Genomic DNA, 25,054 nt, shown 5'->3' on the forward strand with positions numbered 1-25,054 from the left:
AGATTTTCTATCTACATTATCACCTGCATAATCAGAATCTACCATACAATCTAATATTTCGTTTTTCAAGTTATCACAATATGTCAATTTTAGATCTTTAGTTTTATACAGATATTTTAGGATTCTCAACGCATATTTATAATGTGTTTGGTCGTAGCAACTTTGGTATCGACTTAAATAATTTACGCTATACGCAATATCTGGCCTTGTGCCTGTACTAATGTATAATAATTCTCCTATCAAGTTTCTATATTTTATATTTTCATCAATTTCACTAGCTTGATCTAGTTTTAAATTTGACTCCATTGGAGTATCATATAATTTGGCTTTTTCTAAATTATATTTAGTGGCTAAAGATTCAATGTATTTTGTTTGACTTAAAGTCATTTTTTGTCTATCATCGCTATAATTTATATCAATACCTATATATTGGCTTATTTTGCCTAAATCTTTCATCACAAATCTTTGCATTAGACTAGATTTAACTTTATCTATTTTATTTTTATCTTTGCAACAAATTAGGAGATCATCAACAAAAACTAAAATATATATTGAATCTTTGTTCGTATTATTTACGTATAGACAGTAATCGTAGTTACTTCTCACAAAATTTAAGCTTTCGATAAATTTATTAAAACAATCGTACCAAGCTCTAGGACTTTCTCGCAGTCCGTATAATGCCTTTTGCAGTTTGCAAACTTTATTGTCACCTGTTTCGTAACCTTTTGGTTCATTTATATACACCTCGGTTTTTACATCACCGTTTAAGAAAGCTGTCTCTACATCCATTTGTTCTATAAATAAATTGTTTTTACAACTGTACGACAATAAAATTTTCAAAGTTTGCATTTTTCCTACGGGTGAATAAACATTATCTAAGTATTCCTTTTGTTGAAATCCTCTTACAACTAATCTCGCTTTATACATATTATTGTTTTTCTTTTTGTAGACCCATTTCACATCAATGACTTTTTTGTCTTTTGGCCTTTCAACAATTTGCCAAGTTTTATTTTTCATAAGACTATTGATTTCGGAATCCATCGCAATTTTCCATTGTTTATATTCATTTGAGTTTAACGCCTCCTCGAATGTATTTGGTACATTTGCATCAATATGATTTACATATATAAAATGAGTTACAGGATTTCCGTATCTATTTACAGGACTTTTCTTTCTATTAGATTTTCTTTGTACTTTTAAACTTGAATTATCATTTTCAGCAATATTAAAATTTAATTCATTTTCTCTACTTTCATAATTATCTATACGATTTTCGAGGTTTATTTCATTACCCCTACTTGACTCGAGAGTCGAAGTATGGGTAAAAGAGTTTAGTTTGTTTTCTACATTTTCAGATTCGCTATTTTCCAAATCTCTATCTTTTTCATCATCAAGTTTTTCTAAGCAAATAATTTCTGTATTTTCTTCGACTACTTGTACATGTCTAGCATGAATAACTCTACCATTGACGAGAACTTTATAGCCATTTTCAACATAACCTACTAGTACACCTAATTGGGCTTTATCGTCCCATTTGCTTTTTCGCAACGCTTCTGGTACTCGTACAAAGACTCGACTGCCATAAATTTTTAAATGATCAACATTTGGTTTTTTACCAAAAAATATTTCGTATGGCGTTTTATTTTTAGCTGTATTTGCAATTGTGCGATTTTTTAGATAAGCTACTGTTTTCATAATTTCAGGCCAATATCGCCTATGAATTTTTGCTTCACGCATTAAACATCTGCCCATATCCATTGCGGATCTATTATATCTTTCCGCTACTCCATTTAATTCATGGACGTACGGTGGGCATGGCAATAGTTCAATTCCTTTTGATTTTATAAAATCATAAATTTCCTTATTTAAATATTCTTTGCCATTATCACAACGTAATTTCTTAACTCGCTTACTAAATTTATTTTCTACTAAACTAACAAATTCTTTTAAACAACTGGCAGTCTCTGATTTATTTTTAATGCAGAAAATTCTAGTACACTTACTATAATCATCAATGAAAGTTACAAAATATTTTTCTCCCCCATAACCGATTGTGTTATGTGGACCATTTAAATCTGTGTGAATTAATTCTAAAATTTCCGTAGTTTTTGATCTATTATTTTCGAACGGTACATTTGCCATTTTACTCTCTATACAATTTCCACATTTCATTTCGACATTTTCTATTTTTTCTGGCAATCCTTTTACTAATTTATTTTTCACTAATTTGTTCAAATATTGAAAGTTAACATGACCTAGTGCTCTATGCCATTTCTCTTTATCAGTTAATTTTAATGAATTTACAAACATTTGCTTATTTTGCTTTTCAATTACATAGCTTTTCATAAAATATAGATTATCCTTTTTGTTTGCGACTGCTATTAATTCTCTATTTTTATTGTAAATTTTGGCATCATCATTTTTTGCTACTACTGTATAATTTTCTGTGACTTTAGAGAAACTCAGTATGTTTTGTCTAATGCCTTGAACATAATAAACATTTTTTACGTCTACTTGTTTTTGATTGTAATAATTTTTAAAAAGTAATTTTACAGTTCCAATTTTAGTAGCTTTCAAACTTTTACCATCAGGTAATTTTACTTCTATAGGATTTTTTAAATATACGAATTTATCAAAATATTTATCATTATTTACAATGTGGTCTGTGCAGCCACTATCTAGTAACCAATTAATTTGACCTAAACTTTCGCTACTATTTTCTAACGCAGTTATTTGGTTTACCTCTGGGTTGCAGACCTGGGTCAGCCATGCTTCGGATGAGTAGTCGCCCTGTTGTTCGCCTGAAGATTTAGCTTTGGGTTGACCTTGACCTCTGGCTCGCTGATTGTCTCGGTAGTTGCCTCGGTTGAAGCTTCTGTTGAACCCTCTGTTGTAGCCTCGTTGATTTCCTCGTTGGTGACCTCGTTGACCTTGACTGTATTGAGCACCTCGTCCTCGGTTGCTCTGCTGCTGTGGTCTCGTACACTCGTTTATGACGTGGCCAAATTTTCCACAGTTAAAACATTTGCCTTTGGTTTGTACCGCAAAGGTACTGGCATTACTTTTATTATCTGACTCAGCATTAGTCATATTTTTCTCTTTTATTTTCGACTTTACATAGTCTACTGTTCTTTGGTCTTCTGGGATAACATCTATAAAATCCCCAATGTAACTATAGCTTGGTGGTAAAGCTCTAAGTAGATATCTCAATTTTTCGACTTCTTCTAATTTCCCACCAGCTGATTTGAATTCATTAGTTACTTTTTCGAATTCTACAAAAAATTCTTCCACTGAATTATAATTATTTAATTTGATTTCTTCGATTTTTCCTCTGCATATAATTTGCAAAGCTGTTGATTGTGTTAAATACATTTTATCGAATTTTGTTATCATCTCGAGAGCTGTTTTACATTCACCGATGTATTCTAATTGTTTGTCTGAGATAGCACTAATTATCATAGTGCGAGCTTTTAAATCAATCTTTTTCCAATCATCTTCTTTGCCTTTATATTTATCAGGCATTTCATTTATTGCTGGTTCGTTGCACTCTTTATACTCTAACAGGATCATTAATCTAATTTTCCAACTGGAATAATTTGTACCATCAAACACTGGTATCATAATGTCTTCGATTTTCGCTTGCTTAGCCATTTCTTTTTCTTTTGCACTAATGCTCTCGTATACTTGATTTTTCAATTTAACAATCTTCTTGAGTGCTTTTAAAAATATTTTTCTAATTTGATTTCTTGATTTTTCTTTTAATTCAATATTTTTGGCTTCTAATCCGTCTTCTTGTTTTACTTTAGGCTTAAGCCACAAGTACATGTGCTTAACCTCTAATTTGCACGTGCTCTGAAATAGCACTTCACCACGTGTTTCACTCGCCGACTTTAATCTTCTTGCATCGCACTTAAATCTTGATTAGTTTTTAAAAATCTTTTAATTGTTGAGTAGCTGACGACTTTATCTACGTCACTGAGCTTATATTTTTCTTCTTTAACCCTTTTTGACCGGTTAATTTTCACTTGAAAATCTTCTTCTATCGACAGACGTTTCTATACGAAAATTCGAATATCAATGCTTCACATGCATATAATTTCTCCAGATATTTTCTTCTTTAATTTCACTGTTCAATTTTTCACTGTGCGATTTACTTTTTTTAACAATAACCGTTAACTACTTTCCACGTGGCTTTTCTTCTAACCTCACTTAGTTTTACACTACATATCTCTCATGTCACTCATATGAGTAGACATGCGGGATAAAATATAAATACCAACCACGCTCTGCTACCATGATGAAAAGGTTGGATCAATAAACAACAACTTGAGGTTAATTTATTGTTAAGTATATTGTAAAAGGCTTGAGAGCCTAGTCGGCGGCACGTCTGCTCACATCGGAGCATTACAGGCAAGAAAAAGAGTGTATAGTACAGTACAGCATAGTCTGCTCTACACACGGAATATGATATAATACGTAATAGGCGATTAGAGTATAGCGCGAGACATGCGCGGTTCGTCAGCTCTCGCGTGAGCTCGTCTCAATGTACAAAATCGCAGTTGACCAATAGATGGCGCGACGTGTACCATTTTGGTACTGATAATCAAGATTATAATACTTACTATATTACAACAAAGATATAATTCGATGGGCCTTACAAGCTAAAAAAGAAATTGGTTTTGATGATATTAGATTCAAAGCTTCTAAACATTGGTTACTCAAATTTAAGCAAGCACACCGAATAGTTTCTAGGAAAATAAATAAGTTCATAACAAGAAAAACACTAGAAAGTAGTGCAGAACTTACGGCTAAAGCTGAAGCATTTATCGATGACGTTAAATCGTGTATACCAAGGATTGGACTCGAAAATTTGTATAATACAGATCAGAGCGGATTTCAGCTAGAAATGCATTCTGGAAGAACATTAGCAGTAGAAGGAGAAAAGCAAGTGCAATGTCTGGTACAGTCAATTTCAGCAACAACGCATAGTTATACTATACAGCCACTAATATCAGCTACTGGACAACTGTTGTCACCGCTATTTCTTGTTTTAAAGAAACCAAGTGGCAAGTTTGGCCCTATTGTAGAACAAAACATATTTAGACCAGAAAACGTGTACGTGGAAGCATCCAAATCTGGAAAATTAACAACAAGTAAGGGAACTAATAACAATTTTTACATTGTAATATCGTTGATCAGTTAATTAGTAAGTCGTTTAATTGCAGATCACTTCAAAATCTGGTTGGAAAAAATATTTTATCCCTATGTAGGCCATCACTCAATACTATTACTTGATTCTTGGAGTGGTCATTGTGACAAAGTTATAGAAGAAACAATGCCACAAAATAAAATTATTAACATAAAAAAAATTCCAACTGGAACCACAGGAAAAATACAACCACTTGATGTCTATGGATTCCGTATTTGGAAAAACTTTGTCCGAACATTTTCTGATAATGTAATGTTAATGGATCATGATATGAATTTACATGTGAGAAATAATATAATTAAACTTCAATCATTGGTTCACAACCAACTGTCTTCACCGAGATATATAGATTTGTTTAAATATTCCTGGTATAAAAGCGGTTACGTCAATGAAAAACCAGATAAATTTGATAATCCTATAGATTTCAGTTTTGGAAAGTCTTGTGCAACACATTGTGAAATAGAAGGGTGCACAAACATTGCAATTGTACGATGTGGTTGGTGCAAAAAAGCATTGTGCTTTAAACACTTTTATGAGGACTACCATTATTGTAAAAACATCGTAAAATAATATATTTTATGCTCAATACAAAAAATGCACTATGACAAAAGATAAAAGATTGTAGATTATTATTATACTCTAATATTATAAACAAAAATACATTATAAGTTGAATTTACAATAAAGGAATTTCAATAACATTCTGATAACAATTTCTACGGAAATTATAAAACTGCTTCACACACAGAATTTTCTTGTTTACAAATTTAGGAATTTGAGGTGGTTTGTGTGTAAAACAGTGTGTAAAAATGGAAGACTGCAAGGCGAATACAAAAAAATATCAATCGGTGTATCAACAGGGGACCATATCAGGACAATTATTTTTTATTCTTTATGTAAATAATCTACTGGTTTATATGCAAAAAGAGACGATTATGTCTTATGCTGATGACACCGCTATTTTAGTGAGTGATAACATGTGGTTATCTGCACAGGACAAAATGAATAATTATCTTAGTAAACTAGCTTAATTTGAATAAATCATCATTAATGGTTAGCAAGACAGTGTACATAGCAGCTACTGTGATAGCGTTCCTGACACGTTACAAATAAATTAGGTAGTAATTTAATAAAAAGAGAAGGAAGCCATAAGTATCTACGATTACTTTTTGATTTTAATATGAAATGGGATAAACACATAAACTATACTGTCAAACAAACTAAGTATTTAATTTTCGTCTTTGTGAAAATTGAGATTTCAATGGACTGTAAAACATTAATGATGATCCATCACACATTTTTTCAGAGTCTAGTGAATTATGGTATAATTACCTGAAGAGGCGTGTACAACAAATTTAATCAAGAGAATACAAAAGAAAATATTAAAAATTATAAATAAAATTCACTTTACAACGCAAGACCCTTCTCTTACAGTAACTCAACTATTCCAATTAGAGGCCGTGTCTTTCCATTACATTACATTAAGAAATATATTCACAAAGATCATTAGCAATACTAGAAATAAGATTATATCTTCGCCAAGAATAAATAAAACTGTAAGTAAAAAGATCTGCTGTTTTATTTATTGTTATTTGCTTTGGAAAAGTTAGCCAATAGAAGAACAGAATGCAAACTGCAGCGAAATCAAACGTATAATTAGGAGAGCATAGAAGGGAGCTGCCACTTAAACCAACATTATTTTTTGCATAATTTCGTTTTATGCTACTTTTATGCCAATAAAAGACTGTTTCTAGATTTTTGCTGTATAGAATAAGTAAAGTAGCCTATTTATACGATATCAAAACTGTATATTGAATTGACCTTGAATTTGAATTAATTAATTCTTTGACATTAAATAACCCTTAGACATTCTCTTAATCATCGAAGAAAATAAATTAATAACTGATTGGTACACAGAACCCTCATTCTCGGGCAGATTCTTACAATATAAGTCACAACATCCTATACAGTAAAAAATCTCCACAATCTCGTCGATAGAGTAATCAAATTTTCTAACAAAAATATCACAACAAAATATCATTAGAGTCAAAGAATTATTGCTCGATATTAGCTACCCCGCCACTTTTATTAATAAATATGTACGGGAACGTTTGTCGATAATAACATCTAACAGTAGTAAGTAAGCCGGTATGGGGAGACATAACAAATGACGTCATCACTGGCGCATCCTTATCTTATCAATGTAAACAAGTAATAAAGATAAGATAAGGTATCATGTTTATAAATAGGTAATTAAGATAAGAGTATCATGTTTATACCGTTTACGTCAGATATCATGTTTACATAAACAAATAAGATATCTTTACCACAATATTAAATGTTATGTTTATTACTTGTTTGTATAAACAAACATGATACTTAATCTTTATTACTTGTTTATAAGATAAGGATGCGACACGTGTGACACCTTATTTACAAGATAAAGATTATCTTTATGACACGTGTATAAGACATCTTAACGATATGTTTACATGATAACATATCATAATTATTTGTTTAGAAGATGAAATTTTAATGATGTCACCATCCTTTAATATAAACATCAATCTTACGTGGTGTATGGGATGAGGAATGTGTATATTATTATTTTGCGCTACGTTTATGAAAATATTGTGGTCATTAAAAGGACCGTTTTAGATAATAAAATGTATAAATTCAAAGATTATTCATCCAAGCTCTTGTAGCCTTGTTGTCTCGGAAACGAGAAGGTGTTATTAGAGTATTCATACTTCTTAAATTTGGATTCTGACGTCTTATCTTTTTCAATGAGAGGCTTTTTCTCCTCCTTCTTCTTGAACGAAGAATACGTTTTTTAATTTATCCATTTTTTCAATAATGATGATGATACTTCAAGGAGGTACATGTGAGAATGAGTATCTCCCCGAATCGCAAAGGTATTTATACTGATACGTAGGGAGAGTGGAGGGGGAAAAGTGAGGATTGAACGATGTAACAAGAGAAAATATGTCTATTTTTTCAGTTTTATTTGAAGTAAAAAGAGTATATGTACAAAGCGTAATAACGAAGAATAACATGATAAATTATTATGATTTGACGATAGTTGTATATATATCCCTATAGATATCCAACAATTTAAAGGCAGCAATTTCACAAATAATTATATTAACCAATGATTCATCAATATCGTTTACAAACTTATCACCAACATTAATTTTAATATTATCGCTGTATAGAGTATAATATTGTTGAAATACCTCGTAGGTTTTCATCATAGTAGATTTGGCATTTTCAATCAAGTTTTCTGTATCGTTTTTAATACATTCAATTAAAAATTCTTTAATATAAACCATGATTTCATTTACCCTAGTAACGTAGGCTTCAAGTTTCTCGAGACGTTCGTCGACACATGGTAAGACATCCTCAATCCATCGAAAGTAACTTTCTGCATGCAAATAGCAGGTTGATTGTGGGACGTTTTTGGTTTCTTCGCCCTTGGAGGTTGATATCTCCCGCCAACAGGAGTAGCATCACTACCACATGTAGCACTTTCAGCGAAAGCAGCTGAAGCGCTATTAACTTCGTCCTCGTCTTCTTCATCTAGTAGAAGATTTGGAAAGAGAGGTGTTCCAACAGGTCTTTCCTCAATCAGTATAAACTTTGTGTTGTATGAAGTTGTAAAAATCAGATCGTGGTTTTCCATGTATATCTTTGTAGGTCGTCCGTACTCACTTTGGAATCTGTACGCATCTTGGAAATAGGTATTGATAAGATCGAAGTAATTCTTAAAAACTTTCCAGCTGGCCACATCGAATTTTATGGATTTGAAACTCCCTGTAGCTGTAGAAAGCTTAACTACAGGACGGAAGCTACCCTGATGACACTCCAATCCAAGAGAAATCCTTTTGGAATTCGACTTATTAACTGCGTAGGTTGTAGACAGCAGCATGTTTGGCAGGCAGCAATTTCATAGAAAAAGTTTTATAAGAATATTACTGATTTTTTTATCAATTTTTAATTAATTTTAACATAACTATCATGTAACTTTTTTTCTATGAAATTTAAACCAAATCCCCTCATTCATACCATTACTAATGTACTTTTAAACAATATCCTGGAGTTAGAGCTCATTTGGGCCATTTGTTCCTTTGGAATCTTACGGTCAGTGAATTATGGATTCCCTACTATACGTAGGTATTATAGAGGTATATAGAAGGTCTAAAACCAGCAAAATAAAGGTAATTATATCTAAGAATAGTAAAAAAAATTTGGTTCATTTATATAAGTATTTATAACTTTTTAATGAAAAATTTTGATTTTGATTTCAAAGGTGGTGTGCCCCCTTAAATGCTCTATTATCTACGAAACCGATGATTATTCTTTTAGGAATCTGGCCTAGGATAACATTGACAAGTGTATCGCTATGAACACCACTGTGCAATGTAAATGCTTTTACTTCTACACGATTTATTGGATATTTAGCCGTGGCTTTTGCGAGAGTGTTCGCATGTGATAACATAATCCCTGGACTCACTTTAACACGACGTACAATCAGTGATGCTTCTTTAATATGTACGTTAAATTTGTCGTTATCAGACGCATCCATCAAGCAAAAAGCATCCTTACTTCTCACTAATCGTAAGCGTAGTTCAACACCATTTAGCAAAAACTTATTTTGATTAAAAACATCGCAATGTAAATGTCCAATTAGATCAACAGTTTGGCCGTTAATTGAAAAATACTGACGATAAACGTTTCCCTTATTTGCTGTTGGATCAGTGACAGGGGTGTTGGGTGATGTCTCCATATTACCAGGAGTATCTAAATACCAGAGTGCTGATGTAAGATGAGAATTCATTGTAGGCGCTGAATAATTTAGCAGTGTTTCGATGTATGCACTGTATGGATATGCATTATTTGGCGGTGATACTAGTTTTTGATTAAAGAACACATCTATCTGATTAAAGAGTGAGTGTAAAAGATTATTCACTGGTGCTACCTTAGAGTACTCTGTGGCACTCTCATTAGCCGCAATTTCAACATTAGGTAATATCTGCAGGCGTATACTGAGCATTGTATGCGCAAGATCAAGATAATCACTTCCTCCTGGAATGACAAATTCCAATGGCCCATCGCCGGTAAGAGATGAAACGGGCTTGTAATGTATGAATTGTTTACATAAATAATTAATTAAAATTATCTATATTACATGTAATAAAGATAATGTTAATTACTTGTTTGTATAAACAATCATGATATCTTATCTTTATTACTTGTTTACATCCATAAGATAAGGATGCGCCAGTGATGACGTCATTTGTTATGTCTCCCCAAACCGGCTTACTTACTACTTCTAACGAACAACCCAGACAACAAACGAGTAATAATACGACCAAACGTAATGTATTGTGCCTACCTTATATTAGCGGCTATTACGAGCAAACCGGTCATGCCCTCAAAGCGAATAACGTTGTATCGGTTCCAAAAATAAATAGCGAAATGTGTAACATCGTCATTAAAAGTTAAGACGAAAAGAAATGTGTGTATGCGTACCAATGAACACAAAAAATCAAACAACAATGTAATCTCTGACCATACAAATAACAATATTCACAATTTCGATTTTAGTAAATTTGATATCAAAGACAGAGTGTCACGTGTGTACACACGTCACGGGTTTCTAATTACTATAAGAAGATGAGTAGAAGAGTGCAATACGGTGGCGGCCGTGGCGCGACGACAGAACGTCTGCCTTGCAAGCCAGAGGATCTCGGTTCAAGCCCGGGGTCCGTAACTTTGAACAAGAGAACCGAATCTCAATAAACGATTAATTTCTGAAATGCTCTACATATAAATATATAAGAAATTGGAATACATTTAATAGAAGATACCCGAGAGCTCAATAAGGTATGCATACACCTAATATAAGGACTAGAGTAAGGAGAGTAGCGATGAGTCAGAGCTCTGATGTCAATATAGAAAAAATGTCAACAAACCACCCAACTCTAGTCCACACACAGCGCGTGTATATAAACTCAGTGTATGTCGGGCTCACGCGCATACGAATCAGAACAACTGAGAGACAAACACCTTCTCTTAATTCCCTGCCTTCTCAGCGCGGGGATACGGTTCTCTTCAAAAACATGTATTGACGATACACTCCGTAATTGTAAGTTATGACCACATTGTTATTTTCGTCGAAAAGGGTAAAGAGAAAATTATCTAATTTTTTTCACGTCTTCATTCTACATCCTGCTTTGGAAAGACCGATAGACGCTTTCCAACGTTTTATCTTATGTAATGTTTGTCCCAAACTATTTTATAAGATTACATGAAAATTCAAGTAATATTTCTGAAATATTGCACAAAAATATAAATTAGTTTTTTTTTAATGTTTTTATAATAGTTCAGAAATACAACTCTAAACAATTTCATGAAATATTTCGTATGAATATTTCGTGCTTTTTGGAACCACTGTTGGCTCATGCACCTTAAATACATCAAAATCTTTGATGTTTATATTTTTACTATGACAAAACTTTTTCTTCGTGAAAGTAGTAGGTTCTTACAAATCACCCCTCGCCTTTGAAAAATTCCGTCTCTTGATCACGAATTTATGTTAGATATTTTTAATAGAAATAATTTCTTAATGACAAATTGATTTTTAAAGATTTAATACTACAATTTGAATAATTTAAACATACCTATTTACTGGAGCACTTTCATGATTTCCAAGAGATGGGAAAATAGGTACTCCCGGAAATGTCTTTACCATTTGTTTAACAGTGTCACGTAGGATTTTTAAATTTTCATCTCTGGTTTGATTCCAGACATCGTGTGGCGGTAAATCACCTGTCCAGATTATATAATCTATATCCTAAAAACATTTTTTTAATATATTAAAAAATGTAAAAATCCTGATGTTATACTGAATGAGTAGTCATCGTACTATCTTCTGTAAAGATGGTGCAATTCACATGCCTCGACTATACTCCATGTTAATCAACAATGTTAGACGGGCTTGCTGGCTTTTGCAGGCTTATTAATTGTATTACATACGTATTATTTAATACAACAAGCGGTTGCAACGCAAATCTGAGAAGCCGGCTCCGCACAGGAGAGTGCAGAGAGATAGCACACGTGCGAACATTACATTCGCGAAGCAGCTCTCGCAGCGAGCTGCGTTACAACGCGGGTTAATCACAGGCGTCGAGAGAGTTCTTTGCCGCACCGAGGGATTCTGATCCGGTCGGACATTGCCGAGTTTTTCCCCAAAATCGACCTCCGTTACAATAATGTAAACTAAGATTTCTACTAGTTATCTTGATGAGGGCGGCATTGATCGCCAAAACGTCGAAAAAAGTAATAATGTGTTAATTTTTTCACCACCTACCTCAGGAAGATCCAGAACTTCCAAAATAATATTCTTCGATTCAATACAGTGCAACCCTATATACTTTAGAATTAGGTTTACAAACCTTCAAAAAAATTGCATACAAACCATTAGTAAGGTACGCACGCGTAATCTGTTGGTATCTGCTTAAAATATGCTAATTTAATCTTTCTTCTCTAAAAAGATTTATCCAAATATATTACGTTATTAACTTAATATTGCAAGTTGAAAACTTGCTCATTATTTTTCGTAGGGAAGAGTTTATTTCCCGCAAATTTACTTTATTCCCGTATTTTGCGGGAATAAACTTCTTTGCGGAAAAAAAAATATAAGGGAATAAAGTGGCTTTTATCCCTACTAAAAATATGCGATTAAAATCGATGAACAAAAAATGAATCGATTCCGAGTCTATATCCTAATCCTGCGTTTTACATTTGAAAGGGATTATATTCAGGCTGGTGCGTGTGTAATATATTGATGACATTAAAATCGATTTAAAACGATAAAATAATATCAATTAAACCGGATTAGAAAACATAAGTGTTAGGATATTTACTTAATCGATTCAATGCTCATTTAAATCAGAACCAATGTATCTGTGTTCACTAGAAAACGGTTTTAATGATTTTTTAGGCACGACCGCGACACGGAAGTGTCTTATAGTTTCGTGTGCGAAAAATGTGTGAGATGCGATATCTCACGCAATTTTCGACTGATCGGGCTGAAATTTTAGGAGGTCTCCTTTTGCAAAAGCTAAAAAACTATTTTTTTTATCCCGACCCTCTACGTCGTTTTGAAATGCGGGGACAATTTGTTCCATTTTTAAGCGCTTTTTTAATAAAAATTTGCAAGCCAACGCGGCCGTAAGGCCGCGCGTGGCGCGCTAGTTATATCTAGAATAACATTTGATATTATTCAATCGTGATGTTAATCGATCGTGATGTTAATCGATTTAAATTGACATGAATTTTTTTTAATCATGTGTCGTTTAATAAAGTCACTCGATTTTAATAAAGTTTCTATTCAAACCGATTGTAGTTAATAAATCTATTCTGTCTTCTACTCCATTTGACCTTTCTTAGATAGTAACGGAGAAGAAATCTTGTCACTTGCGAGTATGAACATTTGAAGCGACACCAAGCGGTTATATTAAGAAACATAGGGTCGATTAAAATCGACTAGTTTCGCAATGAATTTTATCAATTCTAATCGAAATATAAAAGTTTTTTTTTTTATAAGGGATATTACAAAACTTTGATCAGTAGTGTCACTTAAACTGTTATCAAAATTATTCGTAAAATTAAACTGATTTAATATCGACTAATAAGTTGATTCATATTTATTGAAAGAATGCCGACTGAACTGCATTAAAATAATCATCGCATAAAAGTCGATAAAAATATCTTCATTTTGATATTTCGATTGCGATTAAGACCAATTCACATCGATAATTTAAAACGTCGATTAAATCAATCTAGTATTTTTAGCTGGGATTCTTTTTTTGATTATTTAAATTAATTGAAGTATAATTGAATCTAACTGTAAAAAAGTATCGAGATCGATTAAATATTATATAAATGAATTACCCCATGAATCAATTCAAATTTATTGATAAAATCACAAACAAATCATATTAGAAAAATTATTATTAAATTATCCTTGAAAAACAAATATTAGGGTCGATTCAATATTATACTTATAAATTACCATTCTAAAAGATTCAAGTTTGTTGACAATATTACAAATAAATATTAAAAGTATGATTATTGTTGTGATCATTTTAATCGATTAAAGTAACATTAAAGGCTAACCTTTGAAAGATAAATTGGGATAGATTTAATATTTTACTTATAAAGTACCATTCAAACAGATTTATATATACTGATAAAATAACAATTAAATGATATTGCAAGAACAGTATTCGTTTTGGTTATTAAAGTCTATTAAACTATATTCAGAGCTATTCATAAAACTAGTATTGGGATCGATAAACTATTTAGTAATGAATAGTGATTTTTAAATCGATTAAAATAGATTGACAAAATAACATTTAAATGACATAACAAGAATAGTAATTGTTTTGGTTATTAAAGTCGATTAAAATATATTCAAAGCTATTCATAAAACTAGTATTAAGATCGATAGACGATTTATTAATGATTAGAGATTTTAAAATCGATTAAAATTAGTGAAAAAATTACAACTGCACTAAAATAATTACTACATAAACATCGATAAAAACATATAAAATTTAATACTTATTTTTTGTTTTAAAACCGATTGTAATTAAAAACGATTTAAATCGATAGGAATTTAATCGATAGAAATTGAACGCGTTTTTCTCGTAACTTATTCATTTGACTTCAAAAAGTTCCTTGTGCAAGGCATTTATATGAATCCTTTTGAAACTTTTTACACTTATACTTTATAACACTGAAAACAAGTTAGAATTTTCATTTAATGTATCTTTTCTGGAAAAATTTGTTTAATTATGAATATTATTAAATTATGTTTTTTTTTAAGAATTTTACTGTTTAATAAATTATTGATTTATTATAGATGAACTATGAGAGTTCTCGTAATAAAAAATACTAACTTTTGTTGAGTACGCTTCAAAATGTATGTTCAAATTTTTGGGATTGATTTTTCAAAAACCTTGAATTTCAATGATTATTATTGGTTTTTATATCATAACTTGAGTATGTGTGGATAAAAATGGCCCAAAACTAATATGTAACCTTCTTTTATCACAACAGTCAAGCCCCCAAAACTTGACAATGGATGGTGCAAAAGGTATGAAAGATTTAAAATCAGTGGAGATCCCCCTTAAAACTTTTTTTTTACACAAGTAAACGCACTGTACAAGAGGTTTTAATGAGATAAGAATTATAAGAGGTCGAATTAATTCGAATAAAATTAAGCAATATAGAAAGTGTTACTCCAGGATGTAACAGTCTCAGATAGGGCCAACAAAAAGAAATATTAAAATAAGTGAACTGAAGGCAAGGCTTCCAAATGAAAAGAAAAAAAAAACAAATACCACGGGACTGTAGGTGGTGCAAATTAATTTCCTCTGCGAAGCAGCCTCGGAGGACTTAATGCTGTTTAATGGAGAAGGAAAACATAGTCATTGCCCTGATTCTAGAACCATGGCTTGCAAGAGACAAAATTTAAGGACTCAGAGCAAAAGGATATGACCTGTTCCATTATCAAACAACAGCTAAGAAAAGAGCCTGATGACATGCCAACGGTTATTCACGAACAGAGGAGTAGCCTAACACTGATCATCATATCTGTATACATGCCGTACGATGAGAATGAGCCTCCACTTCAAGCACTCCAAGACCTAGTAAAGAATATCACGAACAAGGACAGCTAGATGGTGATATGAAGCGATGCCAATGGACACCATGTCTAATAAAAGAGTAGCGACATCAACGAAAGTGGTAAGTTAATTTTAAAATACATACATTCCAACAATCTTATCATATGCAATGAAGGCAACGTGCTAACCTTTGCAAATAGAGTAAGAAAGGAATTAATAGACATTATCGCGATTAATAATTGGAGGGTAGCCTTTAAAAACTCATATTCAGAGCATAGGAAAATCCTATTTGAAATAAATCGCGACATCCCAGAAACTAGGGCTTTTAGAAACCCAGAAAAGACAGATTGGGCGAAGTTTTCGGAGCTAATAAAGGAAAGGCTAGGAACCTGGGCACAAACTCAGATCTCGGCAAACCCAACTCACGAAGACATTGTAAAGTCCGTCAAAAGGTTAGAGGAGGCGCTAGCGGGATCTTTCCAACAAGCATGCCCCATAAAATACAGCTGCTTAAGCACCAAACCCTGGTGGAACGCGGAGCTGAGGAACTTGAGGATAGCAACAAGGAAAATCCTCGGCGCAACCAGTCATGAAAATATAAGAGAAAGCTAGGAAAAGTATAAAGCCAGTTTTAGGAAATATAAAGAAAAAATCAGGTCGGCAAAGTGGGAATCCGTAAAAAGTTTCAGTGAGTCCATTAAGGACACATACGAGCCGTCTAGGTTTAGGAAGATACTCAAAACGGATTCAACAGTCCTAAAGAGTATCAGAAGACCAGACGACACGTGAACTGAAACAAGCTCGGAAACCCTGGAACTGCTAATGAACACCCATTTCCGAAGATGCCATGAGGAGGTATCTTAACGCGCAGCAACGCAACAAGACATATCCAACATGTACAAAAGGGAGGTGGTGGAGAGGATAGTATCAAAGAAAAAAGTAGCATAGGTAGTCAAAACTTTCGATAAGTATAAATCAGCGGGTACGGATAAAATAATACTAATCATGATACAAACATCCCTGGATACGATAATTGATCTGCTGGTAAAGGTTTTCACGCAATGTGTTTTTCTAAGATACATACCAAGAAAAAAGAAAAAGGTGAAAGTGGCTTTTATACCCAAAGCAATTGAAACAAGTTATACAACACCAAAAGATTTCAGACCCATCAGTCTCTCACCGTTTCTGCTAAAGACACTAGGGAGACTAGTGGACATACATATAAAGGAGACCGCCTATCTAGAAGGCGAATCTGTAGATAGTGCACTACATGAGGTAGTGAGAACAATACAGAAAGCCCTCCATAAAGAGAAATTCGCACTATGTGCATTCCTAGACATAGATCACAAGAGGTACGCCACAAGGGAGAGTTATCTCGCTATTACTATGGCTAATAGTGATCAACAAGATCCTAAGAACCTTTGAGGGTGAGAAGATCAAAATTTATAGCGTATGCAGACAACGTGGTAATACTAATCGAAGGTGAGGATCTTATCACGATTATAAATATCATGGAATCAGCACTAGGAGAAATCTCGAAATGGGCAGGACAAAACGGTCTTGAAGTCAATCCAACAAAGACTAGCTAGTCCTGTTCACAAGAAAATACAAGATATCCGAGTTTACACCGCCGAAAATTGGAGGGCGTGAAATCACGCTATCCAAGCAGTCAAAGTACCTTGGAATCATCCTGGACTCCAAACTTACATGAAAAAGGAATGTGGAAGAAAGGATGAAAAAAGTAATAAACGCTTACTACACATGCAAAGAGATATTCGGTGAAAGATGGGACTTACAACTATACATCATACATTGGATGTTTACGGCGATCGTAAAACCTATAATTACCTATGGAGCCTTAGTATGGTGGTAAGCCATGGACAAGGAAGTACAATGGATTACAGCACTTGGTATTATCAGAGCAATACGAAGCGAACCACCAGCGGCACCAGGGGCAATGCATACAACCAATAGACCTACACATAAAAGGAATAACCGTAAAAGTAGCTCTCAGACTGAGAGATTCCAAATTGTGGAGAAAGACCAACTATGGGCATGCATCGGTGATGAAGGAGGTGGAGCAACTAAGTAGGAACCTAAAGCATAAAGAAAACAAAAAAATAAGGATACCGACGAAAGAAGACTGGGCACAAAACTCGATAATAAACGAGGACGAACTCTCTATCTTCTCAGACGGTTCAAAAACGATAAATGGAAAAGGAGCAGGAATCTACTCAGAACAGCTAGGAGTTGAAAAGTCATACAGACTCAGGAGCGACTGCAACATTCTGCAAGCGAAAATCCTGGCAATAAAGAAAAAAAGCAAGATTGTCACAGGTAAACGATAGCTCACCAAGGTGACTATCTACACAGACAATCAAGCAACCCTCAAAACTTTGGCGTCAAAAACAACAAAATCAAAGGGCTCAACAAAATAAGCTGCCACAAATCCCTGTCATGAATCCGCAACAGCGAAGTTTACTCTGCTGGGTATCCTGACACTATATTGTTGGAGGAAGCAACAAGGCAGATGAACTGGCAAAGCTTGGAGTGGAGAAGGACACCAGCAAAGCGATCAGTCACCCGCTGCCAACGATCAACGTGATAAAGACGGCGATAGATAGAGCCACCGAGTAAATTCCCAACAAGAGATTGAAAAAACGAGACGACTGTCGTACATCGAAACGATGTGGCCAGAGGTAGACAAGGAAAAAATAAAGGACTTACTAAAATACAGGAAAGTATTGGTAAGGACGATCACAGGAGTAGTAACAGGACACTGTAAAGTCGGGGAAAGTCTTAAGAGATAGGTAAAGGCGAACGACAACTTCTGTAGAGAATGCTGCGAGGAAGAAGAAACCATACCCCACCTGCTCTGCCACTACCCAGCCCTAGAAAGCAAAAGGCACATCTTAGGCTACAGCTTTCTAGCAGAACTAGAACAAGCAGCAGAAATGAATATAAGAAAGATAACGAGCTTCGCAAAAGCTGGAAATGCTTTCAGCAAAAGTAAAGGAACTAGATTAGCTCCTATCGATCAACAAACAGGGTACCGCAATGGCCCATAGAAAACCGAACCGCAGTGCAGCTTTTTGTAGAAAACGGCACTGAGCCGTTCAACCTAACACTTACGAAAAAAGGCTGCATGCAAATCTGTATATATGACTGCATAATTCTGTGCATTTTTAGCGGCAGAAGTACCTCCATAAAAATCAGTGTATGTTTATGCACTACTATCTGCATTAATGTTTGCACAATGTACTATATACAATTATAGTAGATTACCTATACAGATTTCGCACGTAATTTGTGCATGAAATTGCGCATATTTTTATGTATGAATCTATATATAAAATCCTGCAAAATCTATTATGTTCTTAACTCGATTACACTGAGAGAAAGATCCCGACTGAAAATAATCATATGTTAATCATATGAGTGTTCGTTTTATACCTTTTTGGAAATGCCAGAGGCTGCTGAATCAGTTGGAATCAGACTTATTATTTTATCTCTAGAACTGTCAGATCTGGTATTTAGACCCAAAAAGCCGATGAAAGACAAAATGTTGAATTTTTACATTATATCACTGTGAAGTTACTCAGCATTAATAAAATTCATACAAGTGTGTTTTCTAACAATTTTTAACTGATTACTTCATAAAGTCTATGAAAAATCGTAAAGAGCAGCCATATGTTAACTATTAACATACAGCTATTTGACATATAACATAGCTACGTTAACTATTAACATACGTATTATTGGCTCAAATCGAACATGCCTATGTTAACAGTTAACATATTACACTAATAGTACACAACAGTTAACATATTACACTAACAGTACACTCGCTAACGCTCGCTCATTATATTTAAACATTGATTCAAGTTTTAAATATATATATTGTAACGGGGTGAGACTTGACGTGAGAGGAGAAAATCACAAAAGGAGACGCCGGGACCGAGAATCGATCCGGCGCTCCCGAGATCTCTAGGCGCGCGTGCTATCACTCGAGCCAACGCCGCCCTATTTCGTCACTCTCTATCCTGCCTCAATTACCGGCGTGACGAGGGACGTTGTTCATCATTACAATATAATCCACAAATTTATAATAATAGAAATATGAAACAGATACAATAATAAAATAATATACCATTATTAAAATATAATTTTATTTTAAAATCAGAGGTAATTACATCATAGCATAATACTTATTAATTAAATTTAAATTAAATTCGAAGAATGTATTCTTATTGAGTAATATTATGTAGTTATTGAAAAAATATATTTATTTTGATACGAGGTGATGTATTTAACATAATACCGAAGGGATTGGATTTTATTTACGACGGACAAAACATTAGAGAAAAAGGACTAAATTTGACGTCAAGACACGACTACATCACTACAGACGATAAATAGGAAATTGCAAATTGTTCGTCATGGTGACGGTCATAGTTTTATAGATGTTCTTTACATCGTGATCTGACGATGAGATGAATTAATTTAAAGGGACCTAACCACCTTAAAAAAATGAGAGATCGAATTATATTTTTATATGAAACTTAAATTGTTTAAATAATTGATTAAACAATAATGAAAGTTGAGTAGTACTGTAGAAAGCATCAAACATTTTTTATATTTACTATATGTCAGATGCTACATGTCTTCGAAGGCCAAAATTCCCAATTTTCGTTATTTCACTCACCGAAGACTTACTTAAGATATGCGGATCTCAGAGCACTTTTTCTTTGGTAGAAATACTCGAAATACATATAATTCTGACATGAGTGTAGGAATTTGTATTAAAATTTAATTTTAAAAAGTTGTCTACAGTTAAATAAAAAAATGGTTTAAAAATTGGAAAAATGCCAAATATTATGTTAAAGTTATATGTAACTTTTATAGCATGACTTAAACGCGAATTTGAGCCACACTGTGCTATAAATGAATATTATGTAGATAAGCGTATATTGTTTTAGATATTTTTCTTTTGATAGAACCCTTACAAAAATGAAATCGAAAAAATTATGCAAGAAAACCTGTAATTAGTCATGCACACATGCACTCTGCATAATTTAATGCATGTATTTTGTATCAATATCCCGTAGAAAATCATGTAGTGTCAAATAATATGTCAAGTAATCTAGCTGGTAATTTTTGGGGGATTCCTATGATTTCTATACCTTACAGAAAAATCCTTCATAATTTTCTACATAATAAAATATAAAATTTTTCATGATACGTGCACGAAAAAGGCAAATTTTTCTTAGCAGCGGGAAAAAATTACTCCCTTGGGAGGAAAAAGTCTTTATCTCCCAAGGGAGTAGTTATTTCCTCACTCTGCAGCATATAGGATGGATGTGTGTGTCTATATAAGCATTTTCAAAAGTTTCAAAATTTTCGAAAGTTTGAAATTTTCATAATTTTCGAAATTTAAAAATTTTTTAAATTTACCAAATTTTCCAAATTTTCAATATACTATATTGTTTTACTTTGAAAAGTCCTCGAATTTCCCATTTCTTTCATATGTATTATAAGTGGCCTATTCGTGCACTTATAAAAAGTACGGTGTGCAACGAGGGGGTATTGGCTTTTTTAGACTCGGGTCATGTTTTGAGCACGTGCTCAAAATCGATTTCCGATTCTCCGATTATTGTAGGCTCGTTCTACCTATATAGGGGGCGACAATGGATTAATTGATACATGTATTGTTATCAGGGACTCTCGCTCTACTTTTTGTGTGACGCTCGGAAAATCCCATTTGCGGCCCAGTTTATAGGCGTTTAATGGTCTTTTTTATGCACGTGTTATAAAAAAAATGTTCTCCCCGCTAGTCAAGCAGGAAGAACATTTTTTTCTCACCGCTACTCCTTAAGCGGGATGCAAATTTTTTTTTCCCCACTACTCATCAAGCAGGGAGAAAATTAATTATTTTCTCCCCGCTTGAGCTCAAACTTTTTCTAATACGCTTGGAATGAACGATTTTCTACGCTACTTTTAGACATGAAAAAAGGCTCATTTCGAGTAAGAGTAAAAAGTTTGAAAAAAAAAAAGATTTGAAAAGCAAAAATTACGATTTGAATTATAACGAAAGGTAAAATTTTAAGTCACAGAATATTCGAAAAGTATAATTTTGAAAACCTAAATTTGGAAATTCCTAAAAATATCGCTTTTAAAATATTTCAACTACAAATATAACCTTTCGCAATATTTCAATTCAGCATTTTTGTTTTATACATTTTTTCTTTTGAAAATCTCACTTTATAGATTTTGAATTTCTAATCTTTAACCTTTTCAATTCTCATTTTTTTAAACTTTTACTCTCACCCGCCCATTTCATGCGCAGATTGGAAAAAGGTATTTTCTATAACACGTGCATAAAAAAGACCATTTTCGGCGCCTATAAACTGGGCCGAAAATGGGGTTTTACGAGCGTCACACAAAAAGTAGAGCGAGAGTCCCTGATTACAATACATGTATCAATTAATCCATTTTCGACCCCTATATAGGTAAAACGAGCCTACAATAATCGGAGAATCGGAAATCGAGCGGACCAAAAATGGTCGTTTTCGCCTCTAGACGCACGATTCATTTTTTTTGTTCATCTCCTTACTAAAGCTTTAAATCGTTAAAAACTGTTGCAACAATTCCCAAAATATCAAAATTTTCAAAATTCTCAAAATTTTTCAAAATTTGCAGTTTATTAAAATTTTGATTTACTAAATTTTAAAAGCTTTACTAAAAATATATTTAAATAAATAAAATAATTAAATAAAAAAAAAAAAAATATATATATATATATATATATATATATATATATATATATATATATGCATATATGTATATATACACACATATATATGAATCTATACACGCCCACCGTAGTGGACGACTCGAAAAACTCCATTCTCGATCCACTTCATAGGCGACCCAAATGGTATTCCTTATCCACTTGTTATAAAAAGCACGGTGAACAACTAGGGGCGAATGTGCTTTTCCAGACTCGGATGATGTTTGAACACTCGTGTCCGTCTCGGGCGCCTACGGTGCCCTCGACTACCACTCGTGCTCAAACATCATCCTCGCTTGGAAAAGCCCATTTTCGCCCCTTGTTGTACAATGTACTATTACTGAATTATATATATATAATTCAGTAATAGTACATTGTACCACAAGTATACACACACACACACACACACACACACATATATATATATATATATGTGTGTGTGTGTGTGTCTTTCTATATTATTTAGAGGTAGAAAATTAACGAGTGAAAACCGTTAACAAGTTAAGTATAGTTATTATCAAATTTAAATGTAAAAAAATAAAGCAAAATGTTGCTAATATTTTAGTGATGCGTGTCTATTATACCAACACAGTTTTATTTTTAAGTTAAAAATTGTTTTTTCCTTTTTTTCTTGCATTAAAACGTGTGCACTTTTTATTACAAATATTTGAATTTTTCACGATTGCAAGATATTTTTCAAATACAACAAAAACGCGATACTCGGAAAGAAGCTCAAGATTTATTGAAACATATAAGAAAGCTTGAAAATGTTTTTATGGCGATTCTATGGAATAATGTTTTAAATCGCTTTAACGCGACTAGTCAATACATTCAAAAAGTTAATACAGATTTAATTTCTGCAAATAACATGCTTCTATCATTAGTAGATTTTGTGACGGATTTGCGAGATAGATTTTCTGATATTGAAAATCAAGCCAAACAATTGAGTGCTTTTGTGGATCAAAAATATTCTGATGCAAACAAACGAAAGGTCACAAGAATACTAACTGACAAGGAATCACAAGCTAGTAGCTTAAGCCCGGTTGATAAGTTCCGAATAAACACATTTTATGTGATTATAGACAAACTAGTTGTCGAGTTGCAGAAACGGAGTGAAGCATATGATCGAATCATTCAACTATTTGGCTTTCTCACACAATTATTATTTATAGAGATAGATGTCTTAGAACAAAAAGTAAAGAATCTCGTAAAGATTTACTCTGACGATTTAGAAAGCGATTTATTATTAGAATTAAAACAGCTTATACCACGTTTAGAACGGCAGCCTCAAGGCTTTTTTCCAATCGTACAGAAAAAAGCACAAGTGAAAATGATGAAATCTTGTGTCCCTTAAAAGTTTTAAATTGGCTCGTAGATTTAGACATGATACAAGTTTTTCCGAATACCTATATTGCTTACAGGATATTACTTACACTTCCAATCGCAAATTGCGAATCAGAACGATTATTTTCAGTTTTAAAAAGAATAAAGAACATGTACAGATCCACGATGTCAGACAACAGATTATCGGCTCTAACAAGATTAAGCATCGAAATCGACTTATTAAGATCAATTGACTTTGATGACTTAATTAATGATTTTGCTAGAGCAAAATCAAGATAAAAATGTTTCTAATAAAATAATTGTTTATATTGTATTTATGTCATTGTATTTATAAATATTAGTTTATAGCAAATTAATAAATCAATTTTTTATATATTTGATAAATTGCCTTTTTCGCTGTCCTTAAGTGGGCCCCTTCTCGATTTCAGCCCCGGGCCCCATAAAGTTGAAATCCGCCCCTGCTGATAAGTGGTTTTATACGCAAATTTGTCAAATATAACTCAGTATAAATTTTAAGTCTATCGGTACAAATAGAGTTAAAGGCTAAGTTTAAGTAGTAAAAGAGCAGTAAGTAACAAGTAGTTCACAACTTCAAGAGCTGGGCTTAGCCCGTAGCAACATATCATGATATAATATCAGGATATAACATAATCAGTATAAACTTCAATATTTTTGTCTCTAATTGTTTTTCTAAGTATCAACATGTATTTGTATCGGTAGACATAAAATTTACTAGATTATAAGTGTCAAATTTGCATGTGAAACCACTTATTAGCCATTATATCATGTTTGTTTTCTACATAACTTCTAGTAGGTCAGGCCCATTCTGAAACTTTACAGCTACTTTTTTACATAAAAAGGTATCTTTTTCTTGTTTTGAGGTTGTCTGAGTCCGGATCAAACATTCAGATTTTTATATTTTAAGGTTTAAAATGCAAATAAGGTAGCCTTAACACACACACACACACACACACACACACACACACACACATATATATATATATATATATAGGGA

At 33.0% G+C, this 25,054-nt stretch overlaps 1 protein-coding gene across 6 annotated transcripts in view; it reads right to left on the reverse strand.

Moving 5' to 3' along the window:
• The window catches only part of LOC100680431 (sphingomyelin phosphodiesterase), a 342,073-nt gene that overhangs the window by 174,130 nt on the left and 142,889 nt on the right, over nt 1–25,054 (reverse strand). For all 6 annotated transcript variants that reach the window (XM_031930127.2, XM_031930124.2, XM_032602052.1 and 3 more), the window contains one exon: nt 11,892–12,064. In XM_031930127.2, the coding sequence (XP_031785987.1) occupies nt 11,892–12,064 (173 nt within the window). The remainder of the gene's footprint in view (nt 1–11,891; nt 12,065–25,054) is intronic.

Source organism: Nasonia vitripennis (assembly GCF_009193385.2).
Source record: "Nasonia vitripennis strain AsymCx chromosome 4 unlocalized genomic scaffold, Nvit_psr_1.1 chr4_random0009, whole genome shotgun sequence".
Taxonomy (NCBI): domain Eukaryota; kingdom Metazoa; phylum Arthropoda; class Insecta; order Hymenoptera; family Pteromalidae; genus Nasonia; species Nasonia vitripennis.